Here is a 10,155-nt window from a genome sequence, read left to right on the forward strand (position 1 = left end):
CGTCGACACCAAGAACATTCTCTCTCCAACTCACGAATCTCTTCCCCGGATGAAATAATCCAGAATCTTGACAATAGTGCTGCCAAAACACTGTTTGTACCCATGTACTTACCTTCTTCATGGTAATTTTTGAATATCAATTTTGTAACCCAATTTCGTCTTGGAAGTATAGGGCGGTCGGGTAGCCTAGTGGTTAAAGCGTTCGCTCGTCACGCCGAAGACCCTTGTTCGATTCCCGACATGGGTACAATGTGTGAAGCCCATTTCTGGTGTCCCCCGCCGTGATATTGCTGGAATATTGCTAAAAGCGGCGTAAAACCATACTCACTCACTCACTCTTGGAAGTATAATGGGAAATCTAGCATCTGCAGATAACACCTTTGCATATTTCAATATTCCACCAGATCGTAGGAGGCCATTTTCATCAAGCATTGGATTGAGAGATAGAATCCTACTTGTTTTGGGCAATGGTTTACCCTTAGCCAAGGCATTGTATTCTTCAGAAAATGCCTCTTTCTGTGTTTTCGTCAACAGTTTCATTTCAGCATCTTCAATTTCTTCAAGATCCAGCTCACCTTTAATATGAATACAGTTGAAGAATTTGAAAATCCATGCAAGAACTCTGCAAAGTCGTTTCCAGTTTGAAAACCTAGAAGGTTCTGAACGCCATGGTGTTTCTTCATCTGTTTCACACATCTGAGGAATTCGTCGTTCAAGTTTATCACAGTTACTGAAGTCAACAACTTGTTTTGGCCAATCATTTTCTGTTGGAAGTCAGGGATTCAGGATCGTTTGACCATTTCCTGTTCTCCAATGTTAGAACTTGAGCACCTCTGCTGACAATATCTGAGGCGTTCAGTTGTGAGGGGACATACCTCCACTGACTAGGATTTGTATTCTCATGGATGTATCCAACACGATTTGCCACAAAAGACTTGAAACTTCTACTCGGACTTTTCACCCACCACAACACATTTAAGCTATCAGACCAAAGTGTTGCAGACTGAGGTGTTATTGCAAAGGCATTGAGAAGTTTAACTCCAATGACAGCTGCAAGCAATTCCATTCTTGGAATACTGACTGCTTTAAGAGGTGCCACATGACTCTTTGCAGCTACGAGATTACTTGAGACCACCTCACCTTTGTCCATAGTGACTACATATACAACAGCCCCATATGCTTCTTGTGAAGCATCTGTAAAAACGTGCAGCTTTGTATTTTCTAAAGCACAAGCCACTTGAATGCATCTTGGTACCCGAAGAATCTAAGAAGTTCTATTTCATGATACCACTGCCATGCTTTCTGTTCTAATTGCACCTGTTGTCCATATTTCTTGGAGGATAACTTTGGCCCTTATGATGAAAGGTGCCAAATTACCAAGGGGATCGAAGAGTTTTGCAGTTTCTCTCAAAAAGTTTCTTTTTGTCATGCTAAAACTGTTATCTTGAACATCGTAACAGAAACGAAAGTCATCACTTTCTGCATTCCATGTCAGACCAACAGCCTTAACTGAAGGCAACCACCTGCATATGTAAATTGATCTCCTTCAATCTGTCCTCAAGAGGAATGTTGTCTAGAACCTGTGTTGAATTAGACACCCATTTTCTGGCATGCATACCTGCTGAACTCCATAAGGCATTTAGCTGTTCATAGAGTTCTATTGCCTTGACCATCACTTTCTACTGAATCCATGTTATCATCCATGTAAGGGAATTCTCTTTCGTGATGTTTGGCATGTTCTTGTGAAATATATTGTGCCAAGAAAGGAGAACAATTCATTCCAAACACAACTCTGGTAAATTCGTAAACATCAGGTGTTTGGTTCTGGTCCATACTTCTCCAAAGGAATCTGAAATGAGAACGATCTCCTTCACTGATTACAATCTGGAGATACATCTCAGCGATAACACAAATAATCGTGACTGGGTGCTTTCTGAAGCGAAGCAAAATCTCAAAACAAATCATTTTGTAACTTAGGACCATGATGAATTGTATCATTCAAGGACAAACCGTTACATTTTGCCGACGCGTCAAAGACAATTCTGACTTTTGTTCTATCAATTTTACAGCTTCATCCAAACGCAACCGCCTGTAAAAAACATGCAGCACAGGATCCTGCATTTAGGCATTCAGGCCCCCTTGCTGAATGGGTATAAAAATCCACATCAACGGCTGTTCATACAGTCCTTATAACAGCAGTAGAGGCGGTGATAGAATGCCAAGACTGAATGCAGCTCAACCGAACAACGCCATTGGGAGATTACAAGCTGGAGCAACTCAGCAAGAAGTGGCCAGGCACTTTGGCGTATCCAGACAGACAATCTCCGCACTGTGGACCCGATACAACAACACCAACAGAGTTGACGACAGACCAAGGTCAGGAAGACCAAGGGTGACAACCCAAGCACAAGATCGATACATCCGTCTGCAACACCTCCGAGACTGCACTTCCACAGCCACGTCTACAACCACACAGATCCCTGAGGTACGCAGAATATCAGATCAAACAGTACGCAACAGACTGAGGGAGGCTGGACTTTTTGCACGAAGATCTGTTCGACGTCATGTATTGACCCCACGTCATCTGGCGGACCGTCTGCTTTGGTGCCAGCAGAGGGTTAGATGGGCACGTGCAAGGTGGAGAAATGTACTGTTTACTGACGAGTCCCGTTTCCTACTCACACGTGCTGATGGGAGTGCACGTGTCTACAGACGTCGGGGTGAACGTTACGCCCCCAACTTTGTGCAGCAGGTTGTCCCATATGGCGGCGGGAGTGTCTGGTATGGGCAGGAATTCATCACGGCCTACAGCCTTACATTCTTCCTCACGTCATGGCGGACAGTTCCAGCAGGACAAAGCTCGACCGCATATTGCATGTGTTTGTCAGGACTTCTTACAGCACAACAACATCCAGACATTACCTTGGCCAGCCCGGTCACCAGATTTGTCTCCGATTGAGCATCTGTGGAACGAGTTGGATCGACGTGTTCGCAGAAGGAATCCACCGCCCCAAACACTTCCTGCGCTTCTTGATGCACTTCAGCATGAATGGCAGCACATCCAACAGTGTGTTATTGACAACTTGATTGCATCTATGGGTCGTCGGTGTCAAGCGGTGATTGATGCACGTGGTGGGCACAACCGATACTGACATTTTCTGTACCCCTGTGAGATTAACTGTATCGTGTACGTGTGTCTGTCTAGGTGACACGATTAAATGTTCTGAATATTGTGTACATTGATCTTCAAACAGTGTTTCAATTATGGTTTCTGTGTCCTATTTTGAAACAATCGCATTATATTACATTTTGAAAGTCAGTGTCAAGTTTCTTTTCTTGAAGAGTATATATCAGGTATTCCCGATAGCATAGACTTAGATGAACTAGAATCAACATGTTGCTAATATACACTTGTGCTTTGTCAATAGCTGAATCTATGACTTCCTCAATTTCATCTATTTCAATGCTTGTTTTCTTCGCCTTATCAACTTTACCAGCTTTTTTGTAAGCCTTCAAGAACTTTACAATTATACAAACAGCTTGACTGTGAAGAGAACATACTTTATCAATTGTTTCCCTTATTGTTTTACGTGTTGGAAGTTCTTGTTCAAGCAACTCCAACAATTTATTCTTATTTTTTGTCAACGCTGATTTAGCAACTGTCTTTTGTTGCCTTAAAGCTGCTATTATGACATCTAAATCATCACCTGTGGATTCAGTCATTTTGGAATCCACTTTCGATTTAGAACTTTTGGACTTTATCACTGTCCTCTGGGGATTCTGATCCTTTAGAATCCACTTTTGATTCCGAACTATGTGACAATATCCTGTTTTAAAAGTAGGCCTATAAAGCCTAATATTCACAGGTAATGTAATGAAAAATGATTTACAAAGAAACCATCTGAACCATCAAAGTGAAGTAAGAAAGACGAAATATATACACTCAATAAGCAGAAAACCACGTTTGTAACCACGTTCTGCTACCAATGTTTGTTGCGCAGTGGAAGGAACGTTCACGTGTCTACCTTTCGTTTTTTCTACTCCACTGGAAATTATACGATTAATGGGGAATTAAACATAATTTTATTTCGTAAACTGAAATAAGGTCTAAATGTGATTATCCCTGGCTTCCGGCAGAAGTCACAAGCCTTTCAAAGTCACGTGAGAAAAAACGAGAACTCGTCCTTGATTCTCTGGCTTCCAAAGACGCAAGACGTGGAAAATTTGCGTGCTCGTCTTGTGTTTTTATCATCGTGAGCAATCCTCGATGGTGTTTCGTCAGTCTTGCTCTTTTGTGACTTTTCTTCTAGGCTTACTCTTTTCTTCGTTTTTTTAACCGTCATGAGATTGGATCATTCTTCGGCTTCGGATGGCGAGGATGGAATTCCTGTTAGCCAAAAGCATGGACGCCATGTGCTTGATGAGGCAACCACAACCGCTGGAACCAGCCACGAGGCAAACAATAACCAGAGCCATGAGGCAGTCGGTGACAATGGCAGACCTAAGGATATTGATTTGGAGAATCGAAGCAGGAAACGAAATAGGAAGGACTGGAAAGGCTTCACAATTCCAAAACGGGACCAAGCCATTTCGCGCCATCGTCATCGCAATAGAAATGACAGTAGCACTAGTAGTTCTCATTCCGATAGCTCGTCATCCAGCTCAAGTAGTGACACTAGTTCATCAGAATCGTCAGTTTCGGAAGATTATGACTCCAACGATCGTACTGTTAGTACTGATAATCACCGGTATAAGCGTTTCAAGCCCACGGATGATAGGGCTGAACAAGAACTGTCTAACGAACTGCTAGATTATGCACATGAGCATTTCAACCACTACATTAAAGATGAAGTTATCACCAAGAATATATTAGAGGGCTGTCTGACCTCAAAAGGATTTGTGCCACTAGAGCTTGATGAAGAACGGTCAGATATGTTCGAAGAAAAAAGATTTACTGCGGCTAAATCTGTTGAAGCAGGGTTGGGAAAAATCCAATCAAGACTACTCAATGTGATGGGACCACTCGGTCAAGTGTGGCAGACCGTGGATAAAATCAGGGATAAAGGTGGTGAAGAGATTGATGTGAACGCCTTTTTGAATTTAGTTGAAAAGACTGTTTGTTTGTTAGGACAAGCTAACGTTGCCACTACTTTCTATAGAAGACTGAACATTCTAACAAAGCTGATGAAAAGTCAGAAGAAAGCCCAGAAATTTCTCTCAAAGAATGAGAAAAAGTTCAGTGACAAGAAGGCCTTGTTTGGCAAAGGTTTTTACAAGAAATTGTCAAAGCTGTCCAAGGACAGAAAGAAGAGATTGGACATTGAGAGACAGTTTTCAGACTACAAAAACAAGAGCCACTATGGCTTCAAGAGCTCTACTAGAGGGTTTAGCAGAGGAAACAGTCAACCCTTTCACAGAGGGCCCTCATCAAGTTACCAGGGTTACAGAGGTGGGGGCCGGTACAGTACCAACTCTTTACTGAAGGTGCAATTCACCAACTCGACTAGAAAGCGAGACGGAGGTGGCAGAGGCAGAGAGTTTCCCAGAGGAAGGTATGTATGTTTCACAATATCAAAAGGGAAACACACTGCACAGTCAGTTACAGGACCTAGACTTTCAGGTCATTCAGGCAGATCCCAAACTAGGGGGGAGATTAAAACACTTCATAAAAAATTGGCAAAAGTTGACAAAGGATCATTACATTCTAAACATTGTTCAAATTCCTCAGCAAAAATCAGAACCAACAGAAATGGACATATTGTCTGCAGAGGTAACAAAAATGTTAGAGAAAGGGGCAGTGCAGTGGGTTTCTCCAGTAAGAAACCAATTCGTGAGTACAGTGTTTGTGACCCCAAAGAAAACAGGAGGTCACAGACCAGTATTCAATGCAAAGAAACTAAACTGTTGTGTTGCTTACCAACACTTCCAGATGGAAGGAATAGTGACGCTGACAGAACTAGTAAACAAACAGGACTATATGATCAAAATAGATCTCAAAGATGCCTCTTTTTGTGTCTCAGTGTGCAACGAGCACAAGAAATACCTAAGGTTCCACTGGCAAAACAAACTTTACGAGTTTCAGTGCCTACCCTTCGGACTTGCTTCAGCACCGAGGGTATTCACGAAGCTTTTGAAACCAGTGATTTCTTTCTTACGCAGAATAGGAATCCGAGCCCAAATTTATCAAGACGACTTGATTTTGGCCAATCCCCAGAAAGATGCATTGATGATAGACAGGGATTCGACCCTAGAAATTCTAGAGAAACTAGGTTTTGTGGTGAATTGGAAGAAGTCAGTCCTAGAACCATGTCAGATAATAGAGTACTTGGGTTTCACTGTCAACTCGATAGACATGACGTTGGCACTGCCACAGGACAAAGTGACTGGCATTCTTCGACAGTGCGAAATGATGTTGACTCGTTCCAACACAACTGTACGACAACTAGCGACATTGATAGGCAAACTAACTGCCTCAATGATGGCGGTGCTACCAGCACCACTACACTATCGACATTTACAAATGTTGAGAACGAACGCTCTCCTACCAAAACAAAACTACGAGACGAAAGTGACTTTGACAGTAGAGTCCAAACCGGAACTGAGATGGTGGATACATCATCTCGCCGATTGGAACGGCAAATCTTTTCTCTCGACAGGGCAAGATGTAGTCATAACTACAGATGCCTCGAAATTGGGGTGGGGAGCAGTGTATGGGAAAGTCCGAGAGAAAACACCACATCAATGTTCTGGAGCTTATGGCTGCTTGGTTATCCATTCAGACATTTGCCAAGAGCAGAACAGATGTACACATCCATCTAAGGATGGACAACCGATCAGCAGTGGCATACCTCAACAAGAAAGGGGGAACGAAGTCCAGGGACTTGTTGACGGTAGCCCAAATGATCTGGGATTTCTGCCTCGAGAGAAAGAACATAATATCGGCCGAATACCTTCCCGGGAAGGACAATGTGGAGGCAGATTGGGAGTCGAGACACCACTCAGACTCCAGCAACTGGAAACTGAAAACAGTTTATTTCAAGCAAATAAACAAAATTTGGGGACCAATAAATGTGGATCTGTTTGCCGACAGACTGAACAGACAGGTGGACATGTATGTCAGCTGGCGGCCAGATCCGACAGCATGGCAGACGGACGCCTTCCTAATTGAATGGAAGGACATGAAACCGTATGCGTTTCCCCCATTCAGATTAATAGGCCGTTGCCTAATGAAGGTAAAAAAGGAGAAATCAGAACTCATACTAATAGCTCCCACATGGCAAAGCCAACCGTGGTTCCCTATTCTGATGAGCTTGTTAACAGAGGAGCCAATCCTCCTTCCTCCAGACCCACAGATGTTGTCGTCTCCAGCAGGGGAGACCCACCCCCTGATGGAACAAGGGTCTCTTACCCTTGCAGCTTGGAGAATCTCGGGAGTTGTAACCAGCCAGAAGGCATTTCTGAATCGGCTTCCGAGTTTCTCTCCAAATCCAGGCGCCCAGGCACCAGGAACTCTTACAACAGCTCCTGGCAGAAATGGCGTAGTTGGTGCATGGGGTGAGAAATTGATCCATTTCAAGCCTCTGTGGCAAATGTGATCAACTTTCTCACTCATCTGTATGAATCAGGCTATTCTTACAGCACAATCAATGCAATAAGATCGGCTATTTCAGCTGTGCAGGGAGAACCAGTAGGTCAAACGAAGGAAATTAAGAACACAATGAGAGCAATATTCAATGAAAGGCCTACCCAGCCTAAGTATACCGAAACTTGGGACGTTGACACAGTGACAGAGTACATCAAAAGTTTAGGCCCAAACAGTGACTTACCTGATAAGATTCTTACACACAAGACGGCGATGTTGTTAGCACTGACGAACGCAAGTAGGGCTTCTGAGTTGCACAAATTAGATCCTAACAATGTTTCAGATTTTGGAGACCACATCGAATTTGTTATTACTAGATTGACAAAAACACGGAAAGTGGGATCTTGTCCAAGCAAAGTGACCGTTTATTCATCTGACATACCTGAACTTGACCCCACATCAGCAATTAGAGCTTACCTACACAGAACTAAGTGCTGGAGAGTATCTTCAGAGCAGGAACATCAATTGTTCTTGGGATGTTCCAAGCCACATAGACCAGTTGTCACATCAACTGTTTCTAATTGGTTGAAACAGCTGATGAAACAGGCAGGGATTGATACCAAGAAATTCCAGGCTCATTCAACTAGATCAGCGGCTACTTCCAAAGCCAGAAACTTTGGGATGTCAGTTGCTGAAATTATCAAATGTGCAGACTGGTCAAAAGCTAAAACCTTTCATAGATATTATGAAAAAGGCATTCAAAAAACCACCAATGAGAAATTTGCAAACATTATTCTAAACTAAATGAATCAGATGATATTACAATGCAAAACTGTTAGGATACAGAATTATTAGGGATCAGAACTTTAAACAATCACATTTACACCTTATTTCAGTTTACGAAATAAAATTGGGAATTTTATAAGCGTGCGGAGCACGCGCAATGAAATTGTTATTTTATTAGTAAACTTCTCACGTGACTTTGAAAGGCTTGTGACTTCCGCCGGAAGCCAGGGATAATCACATTTAGACCTTATTTCAGTTTACTCATAAAATTACAATTTCATTGCACATGCTCCGCACGCTTATAAAATTCCCAATTCTCTTCCTATGACATAATGGGGAACTAAACGTGATTCCCTTTTTGTGACATGTGGGGAACTAAATGTGATTCTCTTCTTAATGAAAAATAAAGAAACTATGCAAGGTCCATGACCACAAATGCAGGAATGAATAATTGACTATAGGAGCAAGTACACACTTATGTTTCTAAGGGCCACGTATATTGTCCCATCTAGTTTATACCAAGACAACGAATATTGGTCCAACGACATCTAGTTCCTATAAAGACCGAGAATATTGGTCAACGACTGTAAAGTGTGTCTTGCTCCAACGAATAAAAAATCTGCACTGACGATTGCAATGCATCACGTGTCAGCATTCATTTTCTGCACGTGAAACGAATGCCACGATCTGATTTCCACGAAGCATGTGGCGTTTATGCTAAATGTTCATGTTACAGGAAACAAAACATGTTTCTTTTGTTTTTATTATTTTGTCTCTACAACAGGGGATTCAAGGGCTAAGGGATTAGCGCTACATTAAAGCTGCGCCCGGACAACTGCACTGTTACCTAGAGCAATTTGGTGCCCTTTTCTCCAAGCAATTTTGGCCTGATTAAGTGTAAGAATTTTATGAGGGTAAACGGAAGTAAGGTACCACTCCATAACCTCACCTGTACATGACCTACTTCCCAAAGCGAAGCAATCAAAACGCGGGTTTTGTGGTTTGTTAACATCACGAACTTAGAATACTCACGAATTTAGGATACGCAATACACCATCCGCTTATAATTTGAGAAGGCCTACATTGGCCATCATTGTTGGTGCCAGTGATGTGGTAAAGTGGCTCTAGCCACTCTACATTTAATTACCATCATATCATATACACACCGTCTCGGCACAGGAAATTCCAGCTATTCCTCCTCCAACAACTGCAAAAGTATATGTTTCCATATCCACAAACGCAAGTCGAACATTCAGGGGAGATAATCCTTCATTTGCCTTCCTAGCGCGTGACACCTTCGTCACCCACCAAACTGGCTGTCGATGTAGGAAGATTGTCTTGGTTTTCGGCTGGTTGGGGAGGGCAGGTACACATAACCTGGGCCCCGTCTCACACAACGCAATATACAATTTGTGAATTATTAACTGGTTCGGAAATATAATTTGGAAAATCATTTATGTCTGCTGTTAGAACTCAGTTTACGGGTAACGACTGCTGTGTAATGAAATATATAGATCTACATTATTGTTTAATCTTATCTTATCAGAAAATGACTTGCGTAACAGGTAACAGCTTTAACCTACAGCATAATCAAACCCGCTCCTGAAGAAAGAATCGCACGTGTTGCCTCTTCATATCCATCTTATCGCCGACGGCAAGCTCGATCGGAATGAATAGTGCAGAAGGCCAAGTGTGCCATATAATTTGAACTATGGGCCAGCTATCACTCAGATGACACCATGGACACTTAATATATAGTTAGGACACATGCTAGCACTAGCTTTGTT

At 42.5% G+C, this 10,155-nt stretch overlaps 2 protein-coding genes across 2 annotated transcripts in view; one reads left to right on the forward strand and one right to left on the reverse strand.

The window, feature by feature from the left end:
- Nucleotides 1-9,624, reverse strand: part of LOC139474134 (pyridine nucleotide-disulfide oxidoreductase domain-containing protein 1-like) — a 58,763-nt gene extending 49,139 nt beyond the window's left edge. Inside the window, exon 1 of the mRNA XM_071257010.1 lies at nucleotides 9,535-9,624. Coding sequence (XP_071113111.1) covers nucleotides 9,535-9,597 — 63 coding nt within the window. The 5' untranslated portion in view covers nucleotides 9,598-9,624. The remainder of the gene's footprint in view (nucleotides 1-9,534) is intronic.
- On the forward strand, nucleotides 4,342-7,595 carry LOC139473992 (uncharacterized). Its single transcript, XM_071256855.1, has 3 exons — nucleotides 4,342-5,552; nucleotides 6,160-6,433; nucleotides 6,780-7,595. The coding sequence occupies exons 1-3, from the start codon at nucleotides 4,342-4,344 to the stop codon at nucleotides 7,593-7,595; spliced, it is 2,301 nt and encodes a 766-aa protein (XP_071112956.1).
- Nucleotides 9,625-10,155: the final 531 nt, after the last annotated feature.

The sequence above is a fragment of the Haliotis cracherodii genome, unplaced genomic scaffold, assembly GCF_022045235.1.
Source record: "Haliotis cracherodii isolate W230 unplaced genomic scaffold, xgHalCrac1.p SCAF_3, whole genome shotgun sequence".
In the NCBI taxonomy this organism is placed as follows: Eukaryota; Metazoa; Mollusca; class Gastropoda; order Lepetellida; family Haliotidae; genus Haliotis; species Haliotis cracherodii.